Source organism: Lepisma saccharinum, chromosome 1 (assembly GCF_977018435.1).
Source record: "Lepisma saccharinum chromosome 1, izLepSacc3.1, whole genome shotgun sequence".
Classification (NCBI taxonomy): Eukaryota; Metazoa; Arthropoda; class Insecta; order Zygentoma; family Lepismatidae; genus Lepisma; species Lepisma saccharinum.
In genome coordinates, this window is record NC_139229.1 from 173,404,943 (window position 1) to 173,427,900 (window position 22,958).

The window sequence follows — 22,958 nt, forward strand, 5'->3', positions numbered from 1 at the left end:
TTATTCTGTGCGCATTCAAACCACACCACACACCAATTTTTGCAGGATGGAGCGGAACTTCATGCACAAGGTCAGGTTTTTCTGCGCTCCAATAGCGATTGTTTTGTGAAATAACTCGGCCATTCAATTCGAACCAAGCTTCGTCTGAAAATATGATTAATTCTGGATTTACTCTGCCAGCAACAATATTATCCAGCATCCAGTTACAGAATCGAACTCTAGTCGCGTGATCGCGCGGTTGCAATTCATGAACCACTGTAATTTTGTAGGGTTTTAATCTAAGTAATTTAGTGGCATTTCGTGCTGAGGATTTTGAAATGCCTGTTTCCTGAGCAAGCCGACGGAGGGATTTTTTTGGAGTATGTTCAAGTCGTTCACCAATTTCGTCTAGCTTTTCTTCCGTAAGAACACGTCGTCTGGAAACACGTTTCTTAGGTTCAAGAGATCCTGTCTCTCGTAATCTTTTAACGAGGTTGTAAACAGTATGTCTGTCCGGAACAGGATTGCCAGGAAATTTTCTTGCGAATCGCCTGACTACTTTTCTGCAAGAGACGCAAACCGAAGTGAACACGTCTAAACAACTGGTAGCCGACAGCTGTCGCATTCGCGTAGTATCGAGAGGCTTCTCGCGGCTAACCACTACTCCGATAAGCCGCTGACGCTCTTGCGACATCTGAGGAATTTCGCTTCTAGCGTCGGCTCTATAGACACTGGATGGACCAAATTTTGAGGGAAGCACAACAAAAGACTACTCTATGAGGATATGTAATGCTCCTGCCGCAACTTTGAAAAAAAAATATGGAAATTACGACGTTCAGAAATTTTGCGTAATTACGGGGAAAATAGAACTTTGGGATTTGGCCCCCGTTTCCCCCTGGACTCACAATTGTCGGAATTTACATAAAATGTTGCTTTTTGTTCATTCTTACATTTAGAATTTAAATTTCTTAAAAAGATGCAGTTGTTGAGCAGTTATAGCCTTTTATATTCAGTTTATCCCATAGTAGCAAAAGGGGAAAAGTGCTTATTTCAAATGGCGCTCTCAGAAAGAAAAACGCACACAGTGTATGATCGCTACTTTACTTCAAAAATATTCACACGTTAAAATTAAGTGACACTGTTAAATAATTCGTTTATCTGCGCTTTCGTTTTGCATAATAATGTATACGTAACCTCCCCCCTCGAAAATCTTGGGCACGCCACTGACTCTAGTGTTCAAAAGGATTAATCTTGTGTTATCTGCAAAATAAGAGTCACGGTTTTGTTTATTCGAAGGCAAGACAAGAATGAAAAATTGAATCCTTTATGTTGGATGAGTCATTGCTGTCAGAAGCGATATGGGCAGAAATAAAGTGCCAGAAATATTTGTATTTTAGAGGACACCTTTTCCAGCATCCTTACGACAAGGTACGTGCTTATTTAAGTTGTAATTGTAACTATAATTGTGAAAAGTGGAAACATTACAAAACAAGCGGTTTGTGTAACGGGCTATCTGTTACGCAATTTGCCGGCACCTGATGCATGACAAGGCCGGTAAGCGGCCGACGCTCTCGCGGTGTCTAAGAAAGATTACATGTTAAAATAAAGTGCCAGAAATATTTGTATTTTAGAGGACACCTTTTCCAGCATCCTTACGACAAGGTACGTGCTTATTTAAGTTGTAATTGTAACTATAATTGTGAAAAGTGGAAACATTACAAAACAAGCGGTTTGTGTAACGGGCTATCTGTTACGCAATTTGCCGGCACCTGTTGCATGACTGGGCCGGCAAGCGGCCGACGCTATTGCGGTGGCATGCTGCAATAACCTCCATGTATAAGTTGTTCATGTTCAAAGGATTATGTAGGACAAACAGCAAGGAAAATGGCAATGAGATGGCATGAACACGATTTGGACATTATAAATCTAAACCCAAGAACAGGTTTGTCAGCTCACATCATCGAAGAAAAGCATTTGATTAAAAATGTCTGGGAAGCTTCGTTCATTGCAGAAGAACACTGGAATAAATTAAATAATGAAAATGGTAACATAGATCCAGTATGGAGTTTTCTTTTTTACAAATGGAGTAAGCCACCATCTTTAAAATTTAATGTAACAGAAAATATCAAGAGACTTTGTGAAAACAATGATGACTTTGCATTACCTGATGATATTTAGGATTCATAATTTTAAATAAAAAAGAATGTGATCAATTTTTTTTATCTGAAATAAAAATGAAACAGACTGCTTCTTTTCACAGTAAAGTTGCTATACTACAACAATGTAACATTGACAACATCCATTATATTAGGGATTCTTTTTGTTTCAAAAATTGCTAACCATTGTTATAACTGTATCTTTAGTCAAAATGAAAATAAATGTCTGATGAAGGGAGCGTGTGTTCTCCTAAAACGTCACAGCGAAAAACTGTTTTCTTATGCTTGTAATAACCGTAAACTACAGGAAAATAACCCAACATGTTTATCTAAGGTATTTGATTCATGTCTGAGTAGGTTAGCCAGGTCAGGTTTGGTACTTTTAGCATATATATATATCTCCCAAGTTGCTATAGCTGCTTGTATGGTAATGCTGTCACTTTGTAATCAAGAGGACCCAGGTTTGATTGTCAGTGCTTTGATATCGCTTTACACTGTAAGTCCAGTTCCAATTAGCCTATCTGAATATAAAGTTGATATAATAAAATATTTTTGTCTTGGTGTAAATCTCTGGCTGTGCACCTACTTTAATCGGTACCCATGACCCTCTGTACCCCGTAGAGAAAGTGAAATATTTTTTTTTGCATGATATGTGAAGATTTTGTTGTTTATGAACATTTTCAGTTGATTTTAGCTCGTGGAAATGTGGCGCATGATGATATGTGATGTACGTAAAACATCAAAATCTGTGGATTAATACAAATCTTGACGTAATTGTCGAGGGGTTACGGTGGGTAAACAGCTACCTTTATTTAATCTTTACTCGTAATAGAAAGTTGGTGCAAGTTCCTAAAGGTGAGGAATTTTTGTAGTAACTAGTGGAGGGAGGTGAGAGGTATATGAGCTGATGGGCTATATTTTTCTTTTAAAAAAAGTGATACACGAAAAATAAATCATGAACAAATAAACAGCTAACTACTAAAAAATAAATCATGCCCCATCTATGCATCTATATAGTTTGAAAACCTAAACTCCACTTTCAATGCATAATGAGTACTAGGCTTACCTCATTTTCTGCTTAACATTTTGACAGTTCATTTCTCTCTTCATGGTTCTTCTATAAGTGTACTTAACTTACACTACCGACAAAAAGTTTAAGACCACCATAAAAAACGGCCAAACAATCAGTATGGAGTGTTGTATGGAACCAACGGTTCCTGTCCAAGAAAGACATGATGATGATACACATGGAAAATGCAATGTAGTCTAGTTTTTGCCAAAATGGAAAGTGACAAAAACATGCTGAAGCTGGCAAGATTGCAGCTGTGTGCGTGAAACCGGTCAGTACGGTAGCCAGCCTCATGCACATCCTTATCAATAGCTCAGGGTCAGTTGCTGTTCATGCAGGCGACATTGCGAGCCCATTATTGTGTGTGAGGTGTGCAAGGTAAGTGGAGCTGTGTGAAATGGCCCGTCAGTTGAAAAGCGTGCTGTGATATGTGCACTGAAAAATGAAGGTTATTCGGAACGCGAAATAGCAAGAAAACTGAATATTTCCGAGACTGGTGTTCATTGTGCATTGGACAGATACTGTAAAACCAACAGTCATGCTGACCGTGCACGTAGTGGAAGAGCTCGTGTAACGTCTGCAGCTGACGATAGATATATTGCAGTAACTAGCAAACGGAACAGGCACCTAACAGCACCAGTCATCGCTGCTTCCCTGAATAACAGCCTGTGTCTGTGTCAACGTTGAAGAATAGGTTGCGTGAAGAAGGGCTGCATATCAGAGTAGCTGCTAGAAAGCCATTGTTACAATGTGTGAACAAGACGAAACTATTGGCCTGGGCTAAAATGCACCAAGGTTGGACTATGGATAACTGGAAACGGGTACTCTGGACCGACGAATCCAAATATTAATTATTTGGCAGCAATAGGCGAATCTTTGTCCATCGAAAGGTCAGTGAGAGAATGAAAGAAGAGTGTCTTGTTCCCACAGTGAAACATGGGGGTGGAAGTGTAATGGTGTGGGGATGTTTTGCCAGAAACCAGATGGGGGACCTTCATAAAATTCAGGGAACATTGGTAAAAGAAGGGTATCATCAGATATTGGTGCACCATGCCATCCCCTCTGGTCGTCATCTTGTTGGTAATGGGTTTATTTTTCAACAAGATAATGATCCCAAACATGCATCCAAATTGTGCACGTGGTATTTGGAATGCAAGGCAACAGAAGGGGCATTAGTTCTCATGGCGTGGCCACCACAGTCTGCTGATCTTTCACCAATTGAACTGCTATGGAACCAAATCGATAGGGACATCAGGAAGAAGTTACCCAGCTATGGGAATTCATCAACGATGCCTGGCGTAACATTCAACAATCCTATCTGGACAAACTATTGGAGCGCATGCCACGTGTTTGTGCTGCTGTCATTAAGGCCCATGGTGGACATATTGATGAAAGCAAAATAAGAAGTGACATTAATATGTATAGTGGATGTACCTATGTTTGTACATTGTCAAGCAGATTCTTACATCTGTTTCTTGTACATTAATTATGAAATACATTCATTTCTACTGATTTTTGGCACTTTTTCCTGGTGGTCTTAAACTTTTTGTCGGTAGTGTAAGTGTACTTTACTAGAAAGCATTGCTTTTTCTCCTCTATTTTGTTCTGCTTCTCTGTGCCTATAGACTGATTACAATGATAGTGAATGATGATCAGATGAAACTAGTGAAGCGACACTTGTAAATAAACATCCATGCTAGGACTTGAACCTGGCAAACTTCAGTGGTGATATTGTGAGTTGACCATTCATCACACTCAACCAGGGAGTGTCTCAATTACAAATAACAGCTCATTTTTAATTTTTTTTTTTTTTAGGAATTCTAACTGTAAGTAGCTTACTTTTAAAAGTAAGCTGTAACTACAACAGAGTTATTTTTTACAGTAGAAGTAATGTTATCAACAGTTACTTTGACAATGAACTAACTTTAAAATGTGGGTAAAAGTTTGGTATATCGGAGACACATTTCTTCATTTTTACATAAGAAACTACTTACGGAAATGAGTTTCTGCAAGCTTTCCAACATTCGTTGAGGTATTTTCTTTCATCGTGGAATATACGAGGTGTGGCTAGAAAAAACCCGGACTGTTGCTACAAAATCTTTTATTGGTAATTTTGTACAATATGAACATTATCCCCTTCAAAGTACTCCCCTGCACTATCGATACACTGCTCCATACGAATCTTCCATTGCTGGAAACACTGCTGGAAATCATTTTCTCAAAACCATGTTCATGACCTCCGTCGCTTTTATTTTCACAGATTCTACGGTCTTAAATCTGGTTCCTTTCAGTGTTGATTTGACCTTTGGGAATAAAAAATGTCGCACGGAATGAGATCCGGTGAATAGGGTGGATGTTCTAACACTGGGATCCCATACTTGGCCAGTAAAGCCTTGACTGACAATGCCGCGTGGGCAAGAACATTGTCCTGATGAAGAATCCATGACTTGCTTTTCCACAAATCAGGTCGTCGTCATCTTACTCGCCCACGCAGGGTCGTCATCACCGTAATAAAATAATGTTTGTTGACAGTTTGACCTTCGGGTACACAATTCGAATTAATTCACCAACATTTGCAATGTTTGATTCCATTTTTGATGTGCAAGACCGTCTAGGACGCTAGTCGTCCGCAATCACTTCTCGTCCTTCTTTAAACCTTTGAAACCACTCAAACACTTGAGTGCGTGATAAACACTCATCTCCGTACACTTCCTTCAACAAATCATAAGTTTCTGTGGTAGGATATTCCGATTTTCATAAGAAACTTCAGATTGATACGCTGTTCCACTTTCACACTTAATTTTTTTTTTTCGACGGAGCCAAGATGTATGGTTCACTTCGTCCACAAGCTACAGAGGAACTGAGCGCCACACCCTGGGCAATCACACAGTCGATAGGTAAGATATCACGTTATACACTCATGAATCGCTTGACCTTGACACGCTTGCCATTTGTCGACAGCAATATCAATCCAGTTTTTTCTAGCCACACCTCGTATTTGACTGGAAAATCATGTATTTTTCAAGAGAAATAACTCACATACGCACAATTGCCATTGCTTTCCCTACATGAACTGCATGCTGTGTACATTTGATGACATAAGCCCCTGTCAGTGTTTCCAACTCCTTTTTTTCACTATGCTTGCCTAACCTAACCTTATCGGAAATGGTACGTGGGGCTATCCGTCAGCTACCGTACATAATGTACAATTTCCACCGGTGACTAACACGACAGTAGGTATTTTCAGTGAAGGAGGTTGGAAACACTGCATACCCACAATGTGAGTCAAAATGTGCATGCCATAATGTGTGTTACAGAAGCGAAGAAAGGAATGAAAAAAATCACTCTATGTGAAAAATTGTCTTTGTTTTCGTGTAAAAAGCATAATGGCACCTTGAACTATGTTCCGCAATACACAATTGGTAAGTACGAACCATGCGAAACACAAAATATCCGATTTTAATGTGTCTCCGATATACCGAACTTTTACCAAAATGTGTAACATGGGAACGTGTTTCCAATCATGTGTCTTCTCTGGGTGCTAAGGTGAAAGGATTTTCATGGAATCACCCAAGGCAAGGAAGTTGGGTTTTGTTGCATACCAAATTTAGAACATCCACACTTTACTGTAATTCATAGTTTCTAATTTGAGTTCATTAAATTTTGCACACACAGGAGATGTACTACGTAGAAATTTTCAGCAAGAAACGCAGGCTCGACCAGGACTCAAACCTGGGTCTCTGGCATACCAAGCCACTGGTAGAGAAATGGTACAGTATGCCAGAGACCCGGGTTCGAGTCCTGGTCAAGCCTGCATTTTTCACTCAAAGTTTCTACGTAGAATATTTGAGGGTTTTGGGTAGATTGCAACATTCATTTGGAATGTCGTAGTCGAACTAGAAAGAAGTTTGAGGTCTGTATAGTACATAGTAACATAGTAATTAATTTTTGGAAAAGGGTCCAAAATGCTACGTTGGCTGTGATATTTCCATTTCTATGTATATGCATCAAAAGGGTTAACTTAGCTGACTAACTAGCTCAAGGAATAAGTGTGGAATATTGTGCAATTTCCATGAATAAATTGAAAGTGCATATTGCAACTTCTGGTTGCATGCACACATTAACTTCTTTGTAATTTTGCTCTCAAATGTGTTCCCATTGTTGTAGAATATCTGTAAGTTTGCATTGAATAACATAAGAATATGGCTTTTTTTTTTTTTTTTTTCAACATGGTGCACTTTTCTTTCATAGAGTACCCCAGTACTTAGCAAAGATGCCTGAGACAAGATTGAAAACTCTCTACATGGCCAAATCATTTGGTGATTTGCAAAAGAAGACCAATGTCCCGTTTACTAATGCAAAAGCAAGAATGTGAGTATACAATTATAATAATTATACTTAAGGTTTTCTTGTTCACCAGGGAGTGAATTTTTATTGTCATTCTCTTTGCTTTGTGGATTCAATACATGCAGTAGAAGACTGGATATTCAGGAAAACATGCTGTAGATTAGGGATCGCGAAACCGTCGGATCGCGAGCTATAACTGCAAGTTAAATCGAATGTCAATTTAACTTGCAGTTAACTTACATGCTATCTGGGCGGTAGCTCGCAAGGGGTTTGGATGCAGTACTCTGTGGGTACGAGCAACAATACTAAGAGAAACCTTAGCAATGTCTTGTCTTAATGCTGATTGCACTGAGGGGATATGAGACAATGGTATTCTCCCAGCTAGCAAAATTTTCTCAAAGCATTCCCAGCTGTCTGTGTCGCCATGTGAAACCATAGTAGTGTATCCCTAAGATAGCCTCAAGGCTTGACCAAACATCCCTTCAGCTAAAATTTCCACTTCAAGCTCTGGATGTTATTCATATACACGAGTCCCAAGACCCTTTCTCTCTGTAGTTTTGCTGTATTTTAATGCTACTAATTAAATATATGTTTCATGTAAACTTTCCAGGAATGGTGTGTTGAAACAATAATGGCACATTCAAGTAAGATGAATATTTTTCTTTCATTCGGAGTGGGAGGAGAATTATTTCTGTACATAAATTGAGGGTGACAGTGTTTGCTTATTGTTAGTGCTCGAAGTGGAAATTCCTAGCTGAGGGACACTTGGTTAAGTTTCAAATTTGTTTCCTTCAACTGGGTTGTCAATATGGTAACATACTGCTTCACAATGAGGTTTGATGGTCGAGTAGAGGGGGAGGACTTCTACGACGTTTCAATTAATTGCTGCCTAAGATCATGGAGTTTATTGAAGAATGTGGCAAACAGTACCCACCCTTTGACATTCCTGATGGACATAACAGAAGAGCTGGATGAACTTAATTTCCAACTGCAGGGCAAAGATAAGTATTGGCAGAAATGATTTCCAATGTGTGGGCATTTAAAAGGAGATTTAAGTTGTGGGAAATGAATCTTACTTGTGTTGATATCCAACATTTTCCCTGTTTGAAAGACAAGCTGGAAATGCAGCCATCACAGCCTTAGGGTAAAAACATGGTGAGGCACAGGGACCTTTGCTCATTGCACGGAGTCCGGTCAAGTCATAAAAATGTCAGGATATAATGAATGAACTGGCTGTCGGACAGGCACCTTGAACACCATCGCACAAGCTTGCAAACGATAACTCTGTCAAAAAAAAAGTGGGGAAAAAGGAGGGTGTCTTCCAAAAAAAAAAAAAAAAAAAGAAGTGACCTTGAGTGGACCAATCACGGAGCCATCCACTTGAAACAAGGAATGAGCGGGGCTCCACTATGTTTTCCCTCGTTTAACTCCATGGTTTTGAATTACTGGAAACTTGTCCCTGCAAGTTTCTGGCGACGAGCGATGTGCTTCACTGTGTTTTTACCCTTACTGTAGTAAATACAGTGTTGAAATGCTTTCGTGTCTGAGAGAGCAATTTCAGAAACGTTTTCAAGATAAAAAAAAAAAAAAATCATCTTATGCAGCAGTTCATCACATTGGCTTTCATGGACATTGATACTGAGAAATTTTCAAATTGTGTCATGCAATGTTCTAAAAAAGAGACTCTGCAGCTGAAATGGAACACGTAGTGTGGAAAATGACCCAAGAAACTGGTTCCCGGGACGGATTACAACATAGATGGCAGTGCAACCAGTACAGCTGCTAATTTTCTTATGAAAGTAATGCATCTTAGTTACTATTTGGATTATATCGTGTAGATTTCTTTGCCTTAAAAGGTGGTATGGGAATTAATGCAAACAGTTATATTTGTGGAGTGATTTGCAGTCACGAAGTGGCATTAATTTCGAAAGAAAAGTAAAATAAAATTAATAAATAAATATCATGCATAACAAGAAGAAACATCGCAATGTGATTCCGGACGTCAGGTGTTGGATTGTGTACTAGAGTTTATTTTCTATGTTATTAGAATATAAATAGTATCCTGAGAGATATTTCATACCGAGGTGACAAATCACAAGTGTCGCTTGGAAGCGAGCAGTCGATAATCAATGCAGCCTTTCGAACCGTATGGACACAAGATCTGACTGCACCGTTTCCTCAAGAAGATTTTAGACCAAAACGGCAATCGATATGGGGATTTCACACAGCTTAGGGTCCTTCTGTCCAAGGCAGCTTTCATACTGAAGCAAGACGCGACACATGTCGCTTGGAAACTAGCCAATCAAGAGCAACAGTTCACATCGTTGCTGCATGACTAGCAGCACAGGCCAGCATTCGGTTGGTGAAATCCTCAAGCAATAAGTGTCACGTGCTGCTTGTCACTTTGGTGGGCAATCTCCCTAAAGCAAGACACTCATTGCATCACGCATGCGCAAACAACAAACCACAGCAACATGTTGCAAGCTATTGAGGAAATGGCCCAGTTTGAGCGACATACAAGTGACAAAGAAACACATGTGGCTTATTGTGTCGCCTAGATCTGTTGTTGTAACCTGCGGTTTATCGTGTCCCCTAGATCTGTTGTTCGCTCAATTAGCAGCAAACGCTTGCTAATAGACTGAAGGCACCATGTCGCTTGTCACTTAGTTGGGAACTCCCCATGTGGCACGTCGCTTCGGTCTAAGCGCCCTTCCTTTAAGGAGCTTTCCGACCGAAGTAACAAGTAGCACACAAATACGACATATGAATGTGTCATTTGTTGTTTGGACCCTCATGCACAGTGAATGTTATTTTACAGTCTGGAAGTGTCTGTGTCACTAGTCACATCAGTGTGAACATCCTGTGTCGCTTGTCCCATTGGTCTGAAAGTTTCCTTGCACTCATGTCGATGGCTCTAAGGAAGTTTTGTGGGTTTCCCCTTTTTGTTTCACGGAAGTATCATCGCCGCGATTAGTTTAAAGCGGAAGAAAAGAGACGGTATATATCAAAAATACAAATGCTTCAGTGTGTATATCTTTAAAAGAAATGATAATGATGATCATAATAATAATGAACCTAATTCATACACAATAATTTAGTTACCAAGAGAATTCCACAGAGTGACAAATCATGAGACTTGATGAAAGTAGTACAAAAGCTGGATTCACCACTTCATTACTCTAGGGTGACCAGATTTTCTGAAACAAAAAGCATGCGTAAGAGGGGATTGCAGCTATATCTAAAGGAGCACAGGATCAATCAAGTTCATCCCCCCCCCCCTTGCAAAGGAAAAGTACGTGTCTCCTGAAATATTATACAATTCTCTTTAACCAATCAAGATGTGCGAAATTTGTAGCTCCGCTCTTTATCTGTTTTGCGCTTGTGCTAGTACGAATCTGCGTAGTGAAAAAGTGTTTTCCACCTTGTGAAATTGCAGTTAATGATGAGAACATATGTTGAGATGGCAATTAAATGGTTTTATGTTGCGAGTAGTTGTTTGTTTTAAGTCCACTTCATGCTAAGCTAGACTAATCAGAACTGGAACTAGAGTTTGAAGTGGAATCCAAACGATCAGCCAGGACAAAAGCAGCTTTTGTCACATGATCAATTGGCTGGTGCCAGTATAAAATACTGAAGGTAGTAACAAAATAGGGCACAGGCTATTGGAGAAAAATATTTGGCGTACTAGTTAGAATGCAAGGGCTTAGTCTAGTTTAGTGGCAAGTACTGCATTTAAGTAGAAAAGGTAATTATGTAATGTATACAATCGGTGTAAACCAATCTCTTTTTGGGATGGTTCTCAAAGGTTGCAAATGCAAACTCTAGTTGACCACAATTCTATTTGTTTATTCACAGGCTGGTTCAGACAGCAGAAAAATTGTTCCTGAGTGCAGAACAGGCAAAGCGAGCTGGAGATGAAGAACTGAGCTACATATTATTCATGCGATATTTAGGTATTGTTACCTACATACAGAAGTCTGACGAATGTAAGAAAGACCCAAAGTTTTTCAATTTGCAGTTGGGATCGGTCAAAGTGAACATTGCTCTTGACAATGCAGAGAAACTGAGCCAAAGTTTGTCCGAAAGGTTAGTGAATGCTGAGAATTTTTCAAGACATTGATACGCACATCATTTCTAGATCAGCTTGTACAATAGCATTTAAGGGAAGTGCATCACCTAGGAATTTCATCTTTCTAGCCCTTTTACGTATAACCAGACAAGTAGAATTAAAAGCAAAGGTTATTAAGGCTGAACCAACACACTTACTATTTTTCACTGATACTGATATTTTAATATGCAAGAACTTGAACTATACCATATCAATCTGCCAGGTTTTATTTTCAAACATTCATCGTTCAGCAATGATGATTTTGAAGTGCCTGATGATATTTGGGATTCATAATTTTTAAATAAAAAATAGTGTGATTAAAATTTTTATCTGAAATAAAAATAAAACGGACTGCTTGTTTTCACAGATAAGTTGCTATATTACTGCAATGTGACATTGACAACATCCATTGTATAACATTCTTTTTTTTAACCATTGTTATAACTGTATCTTTAGTCAAACTAAAAATAAATGTCTGATGAAGGGAGCGTGTGTTCTGAAATGTCACATCGAAAAACTGTGTTTTTATGCTTGTAACAACCATATACTACAAGAGAAATAATTCTATAATGCAAGCAATGCATACATACAAGAAAAACTGTCATGATATTTGGCTAATATATATATATATTTTGTGTAAGCGATATATCGATATGATATTTGGCAATATATATTGTGGAGGTGATATATCGCTGATATCACAATACGGAAAAATATCATTTTGTTTGTGCGATATTTTCTTGATGATATATCACAATATCAAGTTTCCGACATTGTCCATCCCGTAGAGCTAAATAAGTCTGAAGGGGGTCGTGATTCCAATACCACTCCCCTCTACATTTGGTGTGCCTATGCCTGCAGTTCATGATGGCATCATTTGTTTATTGGGAAGGTAGGGGAAGGGTAATGCAGATTCCACATGACACAAACCATTCTCTTCAGGTTTCAGGTCTAGGGTTTTCAAATAACATGAAATTTTAATGGGTGGTGCACTTTCTTTGACCATCAATGTAATTGTGATGTAATCTTTTTGAGCCAAGGTACTAAGTGATTCAAATATGACCGGGACTGATTCTTTTTACCAAATCAAATCCCTTATTGTCAAATACTTATTTGCACATGTCACCCTTCAAAGTACTCCCTTCCAGAGTCCATACATTTTTTTCCAACGTTCTGGAAGCATCTTAATGCTGTTTTCATAAAGGTTTTTCAGTTGGCTGTGTATCCACTCCCTAACACTGCTGATGACGGCGTCGTTATCTGCAAACTGCATGCCTTCCAAGTCTGATTTAAGCCTTCCAAACAGGTAGAATTCACTTGGGGCCAAATCGGGATTGTATGGCAGAAGGTTCCATTTCAATTTGCTGAGGGTTGCCATAGTTGTTTTGGCTGTATGAGGCCGTGCATTGTCTTGAAGGAAGGCTACCCGCTCAAACACATGGGTTTGTGACAGATACACTAACCCATACTGTTGTTTGAGTCTCTGCGAAATTTCAGATGACTGGACGTTTTCTCCAACAAGAAATTTGCTCTCAATGTGTTGTTCCAAGCTCCGCGGCACCTTCTGTTTGCTCATCATTCTAGCAAAGCTCAGAAACGACTTAACAGGTTCTAACCTGCACGGGAGGGAGGGTGGAGGTTGTGGCTCTATTCTCCCAAGGATGGACATGGCAGGTTGTTTTAAAAAAAAAAATCAGTCCCTGTCATATTTGAATGACCTAGTACTTCTCCATGCTATGTTCTGTTATTGTTCTCATCAGTTAATGGTAGAATAAAATTACTGTCTCATGATGCTAATTGGTTCCAGATTTGAATCCTGGCCTGGGCATGGGTGTTCTTGTCAGTGTCCCTTCATCAATTTCATCATGTCATCATCACTCATCCTCATTGTCACAATTTGCCAACAGTGGCAGGAGAGCGACACTAAATATCAAAATTTTAAAACAATCATGCTACTTTTCGTAAGGTGAGGACAAAGTCAACTCCAAAAGAAATTAAGATATCCCCTGTACGCAACAGAGTATGTGTGGTACATAGTTGTAAATAGTGGTCATTGCATTTTTGATCCATTTTTGTTACAATAATATGTAAATACTAAAGGTGTGCTTGTGCTAATAATTTAAGCTTACTGGCGTGTCCAAGGTAAATAAAGTTATTCAATATTTTGCATTGTGACTTGTCATCACACGTTGACATTCTAGATGAATGTGCAGTTATTTCCCCTTTGATTTTATCAAAGATGACAATTAAAAATTATGTTAACAGTGATCAAATCCTTATATGAATGTTTGTGACAGTGTTTCTATATTACCATGTAGTGCTAATTTGACTTTATCCATTGTGTAGTGCTCCTACTTTTTATGCTGTATTTTGAGAGAGCACCTCTTCCCTCATCTTCAGGTGAATAAATTTCTATTTTGCCATTGGTGTGGATCAAAGCTACACCTGCAGTTTGTTCCAAATCCAGGGTGCTAACCAACTTCTCCACGGTGTCCTCCAAAATTCTGTACTACATTTTGCAACTTTTAAGTTACTTTTTCCATTTCCAGGGAAGAGAGGGGGTGCTTATATTTCCTTGAATTCAACACTGGGATGGCTCATTGGTTTTTTGAGGCAGGTCTACGAAGGTGGCGGCTTTGAGTTTCCAATTTCGTTACTTATGTAGAACTATTATGTTGTTCCATCGAATTCTCTGCAATTATTCTTGGCTACTTTCAGCTTTTCTATTTTTCCTTTCCACGTGTGTGCTTCTTGTGTTCATCTATCTGCTTTTCTAGAGGGTGTGAAGTAGGGTGGTTCGAAAAAATGCTTTTTTCGAAATTGGCTTATGGCTGGTGCTAATTTTTGGCCAATTTGGCTCAATAATACGTGTGCAAAATTTCAGCTCGATCAGTGCATGTCTTCAGGTGCCACATTGTACCTAAAGTTTGAAAAAAATTGAAAAAAGTCAGTTTTGGTGAAAAATTTTAAAAATATTTTTTTTTCCCCTAGTGATGGTATTTTGCATGTAGATCAACTCTAAATGATGTAAAGAACTCTAGAAATAATAATAATGGGCATTGCCGGACCTCTTTAGGCATACTTAAGGGCTAAATTTAAACCAAAATTTGCGAAAAATAGGCAAAATGTGTGTGTTTCTTTATTGCATTTGTGTTAGTTGTGAATAAATCGAGGCGCATTTATTTTTGACAACAACTTACATCTTTTATAATGTGTTATCTGCAGCTCTTCGCCTATTTTCAAAAGAAAAACTTTTTTTTTCTGAAAAGAGCCCAGAACTCACCACGAGGAGGTGGCTGCAGTTCGAGTTCCACCCACCCTCCCACCCATGCATATATTGGTTTAGTACACTATGCAATGATCAGGAGGTTTCTGTATTCCTATGTAGTAGTTTAGTATCTGACTTAGTGGAAAACTTCGAAATATGGTCCCGAAACTTCAATGTTGCCAAAATTAACTTATGGGCGCTTCTCTTTGCCACACACTGACGCTGCCGCCTCCGTCACAAGCTTCACATGTCTTTCGACTGCTTGCGTATGAGCTGGAAAACAGGTGATATCTACTCCCGGATAAGAAGCTGATTTTATGTTGTCCTGAAGTTGTTCCAAGCTTAAGTGTCGTGTCAACGGTGGTTCAGCCAATTTGCACTTAAACCAATCAATCATGTCGACGTATTTTTCTGCATCGACCTTCTACGGCACTGTGAATTCTCGGGTGGCTTTCGGAGATGAAGATGTTCTTACTTTTAGGATTCTCCTCCAACCAAGTACCCTTATGTCTGGGTTGTCCTCGGAAATCATTGTCAGAAGGAGGTTTTCCTGTTGGGCAAACCAGGCGTTTCGCTGTAGGACAAGATTGATTATTTTTCTGTACTTGACGTCCATGCAGCGGGAAGCGGATAAAAATCTCCACAGGTGTCGGCCTCGTTCAACACACGATGGCTTTTTCTTGATGGAAAACCAAATAGGAGCATACACGTTCACAATGTACTGGACGAATGCCTGCAGCATTTCCGACGTATTCTTCGTTGCAATGTAGAGACGTAGTATTCTATTGGCAGCTGTCAGCCACCTGGCATGATGCAACTTTCCAGGATGCCTCTCAGCCAATCCATCGTCGCATCGCTGGTCGAAACCGCTTTACAGATGCACAGGAGATACCTTGGGTCGGATGTTAGGTGCTCTTCTGTTAAGTCGTCAGTCCAAGACACTGGCACAAGCTGAAAGCGTTGCTCCAGCTCCAGCATATTCTCGCAACCTTGTAGTGCCACTCCAATTGGCCCTGCGAGCATAGTAGGTCCAGTACTTTTTCCGTCAATTTCTTGAATTTCCTTATGACAGAAGTAAAAAGGCCTACGCCTTCCAAAAGAGATCAAGCTAGAAGAGCAGCTTTCCGTTTAGAAATTTGGGTTCTGTAAACCGCACTGGCGAATTTAGGAAGTTTCAGTCTCTTTTGCTGGAAAGGTTCTGTCGAAGTTTTTGTCTTTTAGAAGGGTTGAACTCCTTGTCTGAATCTGAAGCTCCCTCCATCTCAGTTTCATTTGTAAGAACTGCAGCGGTAGAACTTGAGACACCTTGCATGATTTTCATTTGTTTTAGATCTCTCTTTTTTACGACGAGTCTGTTTTAGTCGACGTTCAGTCTCTTTTATGTCTAAGCTTCCAATAAACATCTTCCTTTCAGTGCACTGATCAATCAAGAAGGGTATTTCCAAGGAAGGAACTGATTTCCTTTTTCCACAACTGCAATGAACAAGTGGGTTGACGCACTTACATGTTGCTATACCAAACAAGCTATTAGCAGTCTTCTGAAATTCAGCCAGTTTAGAAGCATTTGATGGCCTCTTTAACGACTTCTGAAGCTGACGGATTTGTGAATGATACTCCAATATTCGGGCTATGATTCTCTGTTCAGTTAAGACAGCTTCCAAATCTTGATTACTTTACGGGCAACTAACTTTGCTATTTCTTTGGCAGATGGATCCTTCTTAGAATCAAGCTCTCTTTTAATCTTCTCTATCTCCCACAAAAAAAAAGTTTAAGGACAGAAGCCACAGTCGGCAAGTGCGCTTCATAAAGTTCCTGTGGTACTCCAATTATGTCGTGAACAAAATCACTGGATCTCAAAATTGTCCTCTTGGCCATTGATCCACGATAATGAGCCACTGACACACGTGCCACGTCCAAACACTACAGTCAATATCACTTAACGAAATCAAGTCACTTTTAGTAGTAAATGAAACACAATACCAATAACTAATACTTCCACTTAAAATAGTTTCACTAGAGTATAAGAACGATTGATGTTAAAACTGAAAACAAACAATGCACTTCTGAATGCAAGGAACTAACCACAACCAGACCACGCAATCACTCTGGCAACACTAGGAGACCGATACTAATCTGTTGTCGACGTTCGCAACTTGGGCGAGTGCATTACGCATTGCACCATAGTTCAGATTTCGCATCAAAGTAGACTGGCCCTTTGTTTTCTTTCTGATAACACTTTCTTAGCAATAACATGGTGACATAGTTATTAAGGAATATTGTGCTAGTCGTGAAAATAAAATATTTTCAGATAATTTATTTAGTCGGTGAGTAATGAGCTAAACTCTGGCGTGATCAATGTAAAAAATTATTGCTTCGCACACTTAAACACAAAATACATCCTTAAAAAAAATTTAACTAATACAAAATGATAAAAACCTAATATATCTGTACATAAAAGTTCTTGTATCCAATTCAAATCACGTAAAATAAAAGTCCATTAAGCCTATTTTTCGCAAATTTTGGTTTAAGTTTAGGCCTTAAGTATGCCTAAAGAAGTCCGGCAATGCCCATTATTATTATTTCTAGAGTTCTTTACATCATTTAGAGTTTATCTACATGCAAAATACCATCACTAGGGTAAAAAATATATTTTTAAAATTTTTCACCAAAATTTACTTTTTGCAATTTTTTCCAAACTTTAGGTACAGTGCGGCCCCTCAAGACATGCACCTATCGAACTGAAATTTTTCACACATATTATTGAGCCAATTTGGCCAAAAATTAGCACTAGCCGTAAGCCAATTTCGAAAAAAAGTGTTTTTTTGAACCACCCTAGTGTGCAGATTCTCCTATGTAAGCTCTTCTACATTCCCAAGGTATGGTGCATGTGAAGTATATGAAGTGAGGGAAGGCCTTGTACAATAATTATACATTTGTTATTTGTGCTTTTAAGGTACAAGTTGTTGAAGGAGCAAGAGAAAATGGACAAGCTGCTTATCGAACAGGAGATAAAAGATGCAGAGGAAGAAGAAAATAATAGGAAACTGGAAGAGATTAAGAATAAAAAGGGCATTCCAAATGGGATTCCAGGTAGATATGTTTCTTAAATAAACTTACCAATAAGCTTCAATAAACACCTTGTTATCATATACAGCAGTGGCGAAGCATGACATTTTTACGTAGTCATCGCAAGACTTGCAAAATGTCAGGGTCAATCTTTCAACTGGTGTTAATGATAACAGTGTTTGTACGTGACATGTGAAGTAGAGATGGCCAAATCCATTTTTTTTTTCTACAGAGTGTATAATCATAAAATAAGGAAGACGAAACTTTCTTAATAAATTCTACCTGGAAAAATGGGAAGATTGTTAAACCTCTCTCTATGAAATTGTGATTGCCTCCGAAATCTGGGTAGTAAAGTTTTTGAATCGAGATTTTAAATTTTCCTGAATCCTGATGTTTTTGGCCATCCTTGGTGTGAAGGTAAAATATGTTGGGGAAAAGGTTCTGTCTGAGTAAGTGCGAGGGGCATGTAAAAAAAAAGGGCTGATTGGTTATTACAGAGAATAAAATCAAGCGAGAAAATTTTTATTTTGATGCTATACAAGTGCATACCCTGGCTATTTTTCTACATAGTCACCATGACGCTCCAAGCATTTTTGGTACCATGGAACAAGTTTACGTAGACCCTCTGCATAGAAATCGGCCGACTAGGATCTCAGCCAGTCTAGAACTGATGTCTTGAGAACTTCTCTATCATCGAAACGTTAAGAAGCAAGCCACTTTTTGAGATGAGGGAACTGAAAGTAATCACTTGGGGGTAAGATCGGGACTGTATGGTGGATGATTAAAATGTTCCCATCGGAATTTTTGAATTGTCCCAACAGTATGGTCAGCTGTGTGTGGGCAGGCATTGTCATGAATAAGCAGAATTCCAGACCGTAACATCCCTTTTTGGTCCCAAAACAGGGTTGCCATGATTTTGCGATGCAAAGATGTTTGCTTGAATTTCTTCGGTTGTGGTGAACCGGAGTGACACCATTGCATGGATTGCTGCTTCGACTCACCAGTGACATACAATATCTAGGTTTAGTCTCCAGTCACTATGTGAGAAAACAAGTCATCCCCATCCTTCTCCCAACAGGCGAAAAAATCACGTATTGATTTCATTCTTTCATCTTTGTGAGTGTTTGTCAACATTTTTGGTACCCACCTCGCAAACAGTTTGCGATAACCCACATTGTCCGTTACAATTTGGTGAAATGTTTTATCAGACACTTCAGGAAACTCCTTGCCTAGATCAGTAATGGTGAAATGGCGATTGGATCTCACTTTCTCATCAACACGTTGCACAAGGTCGTCCGTCTGAACACTAGGCCTGCCGCTCCGCTCGTCATCATGTACATTTCAACATCCTTCCCGAAAAGCACAGCACCATTGTCTTACCTTTCGTTCACTCATTACTGTTGGCCCATAAATGGCACACGATTCCAGATGAATGTCAGCTGCACTCAGTCCTTTTGCGTTAAGGAATCTAATCACCGACCTCACCTTGTATTTGGCAGGATTTTCTACTACAGCAGCCATTTCTACTTCCTGCTACTCGCACGTACGCACCTCCACACTGAGAAATAGACCTCTGTTGCAGGCAAAGAATACTAAAGCATGCTTCTGTGCAAGTGCAGCTTCGTCAGTGTTGCCAGTCCCAAGTAAAAAAATTATCGGCCCTTTTTTTGACATGTGCCTCGTATTTATGTCACCTCGAGAACAAAAATCTTGATGAGTCTTGTCATTTGTAAGCATTGTAAAGATAAAACTATAGAAAGTACTTCATATTTTGTAAAGCAACAACATTTTTTTCAGAAATCTATATTTGAAGTGAAATTAAAAGGAGCCATACTATGAAGAAAATACAATGGATCCAGAGCTGCTTTTTTTTTTATTCAGTTCTTTCTAGCACTAACAGTCGGGAAATTTATGCTTTTGCTTACTTACATTTTTTTCTATGCACAATTACTTTCATCTGTGTGTAAGTTGTGCTGCGATGCTCTTCAATATGTGTTTTTCTCTTAAAAACAAGATTATAACACCATTAAGCTTTGTTTCCACGATATGAAAAACTCAATATGCTGACCAAGGGAGAAATTTATTTTATTATAAAACATAAACTAAATATAACGTTTCAACCTTCTAGCAAGGTTTTTTTCAGACTCTGCACCAAGTACAAATGTAACAAGGTACCAAACCAGGCGATATATATACACAAAAATTACTCCCCCCAAGACTATTAGAAAGTTGTTCTGGAACATTCTAGCAGGTGGCTTTCCCTTGTCAACTGTACTTTCACCTGAAAGGCTAAACATTTTCTTCCATATGGAATGTGGTTGTACTCTTTATCTCACGCTCTTTTTCCTTCATTCTTCTTCCCTCCTCTTTCTCTCTTCTCCTTTTCACTCTTTCTAACATCTTCTTCCATTCCTTGTTTATCTTCAATCCCCCATTCTAGTTCATTGTGTCTTCTTCACCTTTCTTTTCTATTTCCTTGGCCTCCTTCCATTTTCTCTTCTCCCTTCCTATCTGCTTAGCCTCATCCCAATCTATGTCATGTCCTGTTTCTCTCGTGTGATTAAATATCGCATTTCTCTCTCTCTTAAGTCGTACATCATCCCTATGTTGTTTCAACCTGTCTTTCAGCCTCTTTTTCGTTTCTCCTATGTACACACTCTGACATTCTCTACATTTTACTTCGTAGATAATCCCTTCCTCTTCCTCTTCTCTGTTCTCTATTTTCTTGTTTGCATTCTTCGCTATTCTTAAGATGCTTCTCCCTCCCTTCCTGTAAGTTTTAATGCCCGCTTTCCTAAGCACTTTGCATATCTTTTCTGTGGTCTTCCCCATACTCCTTATTCCAAACCTCATCTCTTTTTCTTTCTCTACCAATTCTCCCCTGCCACTTTTCTTCCTTCTTCTGTTTATGTCCAGTCTATCGTCCTTCTCATAGCCATTCTTTTCCAGCTGTTTTCATAGGCTATTTATTTTGCCTTCTTTTTCACATTCTTTCGTGCATGTTTTCTTGATTCTGTCCTCCATATTCTTTATAAAATTTCTTTGTGTCACCTCACTTACATCACTTCTTTTGTGGCAGAATACCCCTGCTGCACACTTCTGATACCAAGCGGTTACAATTTCTTGTCCTCTCTTCCTATTCATCAATATATCTAGGTAGCTTATCTTGTCTTCTTCTATTTCGAGTTCCAATAATATCCCTCTTTCTTCATCTTGAATTTCTTTGGCAAATATAGATATATTGATGAAAAGGAAGAGAGGACAAGAAATTTAAACCGCTTGGCATCAGAAGAAATGTGCAGCAGGGGTATTCTGCCACAAAAGAAGTGATGTAAGTGAGGTGACTAAAAGAAATTTTATAAAGAATATGGAGGACAGAATCAAGAAAATATGCACGAAAGGATGTGAAAAAGAAGGCAAAATAATATATATGTAAATATTCTGACTTTTTTTTTTACCTCTTCTCTAAAATATTTAAAAAGCAATATTTTTATTATTTTGCTTTCCCATCGCCGCATCATCGACCAGATCCGGCCTCGCCTCTGATATACAGTCATAGACACTTCTGGGTTGTAACAATCCCGTTGAACCCCACAGGGGACATAACAACCCAGAAGTGTCCATGACTATACGTTCATTTAAATATCAGTGCATTATTAAACTTTTGCATTTGCATTACCTTATCAATTTTGTTTGTATTAATGCTTTGGTCTGTGGTAAAACTTATGAGAAATCAATGTATTATAATCAGACTTGTGTATCAACAATATAGAGTGCTCATGAAAAGTTGTGTTTTTACTGTGTTAAATGCCCCCCACAGTTGAGAAATGGTTTTCATTTAACATATTATGTAAAATAATATTAGAGTGATAAGTTGGCATCTCTGTTTAAGGTACATACAGGCTTCGTCAAACTAAAATGTCCTTCGTTTCCCCAATCTGAGTGAAAACCACAGCCATAAATCTAGGGGTGTAGTGCACACTGACAAAGGAGAGCTAGTTAGTAGTTGCCAAGTATCATGCCTCTCCCACTCCCACCCCTAAAACAGGACAGAGAGAGTGTGGCACAGGTGGGCATTCTTTCCTTGCACCCTTGAACATTTTTCGAGAGTGGTAAAAGATAGGGTGACCAGATGCATACATTAAAAAAAGAGGACAGACATGGTGAAAAAGGAGGACAAATCACAAAAAAAGAGGACACCACAAAAAATGCAAATATATTTGTCATTAATCTTAATTTAATCACTATAAAAATCTTACCTACAGTTTGCTTACACATACTTATCAGATGATCTGATTTTTTCCAACAACTTTGGAGTTTTTAAAAGATAATCGTAGAAGTCAATACAAGAATATTCTTTGAAATTGTATTGAATCATGATAAGCCCCTTTACAGAATCTACACTCAACCTGTTCCTTTCATCTGTCCATTGTGTTGATATTAGTGAGAAAATTCTCTCCACATTTGCATTATGTCCAGGTATCGAAAAGAAATATTCTGCTATCTTTAGAAGTTCCGAATGTCAGTCAGAAGACTTGCTTGATTGGAAATATGTGGTCCATTTCTCGTTACAGCTCATATTTTGTAATTCAGGATTACCACTAACAAACTGCTTCAAGTTACAAAATTGGTCAAAACATTTAACATCGTCAACGTGAATTGCTTTGGACCCTAAGTATTTCATACATTCTTCAACATCACTGTACTTCAGATTTGTTAAATTCATCCACTTAAACTCATCAAAACTTTGTGACCACTTTTGTATGTATTCAACACAAGACTCATACAGCAACATAGCATCCTTCATGAATTGTTCTACCTCTTTAACAAACCCATCTTTTTCAGCACTTTCAATAATTTCTCTTACCTTTAAACAAAGAAAGCTACCTTCTAATCTATTCGTCAACACCTGACAAACATAACTAAGAATGTCTATAATCTCAAGCACAGAATTTTGTTCTTTTT

General features: G+C 38.7%; 1 protein-coding gene across 2 annotated transcripts in view; it reads left to right on the top strand.

Moving 5' to 3' along the window:
• Window positions 1-22,958, top strand: part of Usp8 (Ubiquitin specific protease 8) — a 78,159-nt gene that overhangs the window by 4,530 nt on the left and 50,671 nt on the right. For both annotated transcript variants that reach the window (XM_083142839.1, XM_083142833.1), the window contains exons 2-4: window positions 7,456-7,575; window positions 11,407-11,637; window positions 17,881-18,017. In XM_083142839.1, coding sequence (XP_082998965.1) covers window positions 7,478-7,575; window positions 11,407-11,637; window positions 17,881-18,017 — 466 coding nt within the window. In that variant the 5' untranslated portion in view covers window positions 7,456-7,477. The remainder of the gene's footprint in view (window positions 1-7,455; window positions 7,576-11,406; window positions 11,638-17,880; window positions 18,018-22,958) is intronic.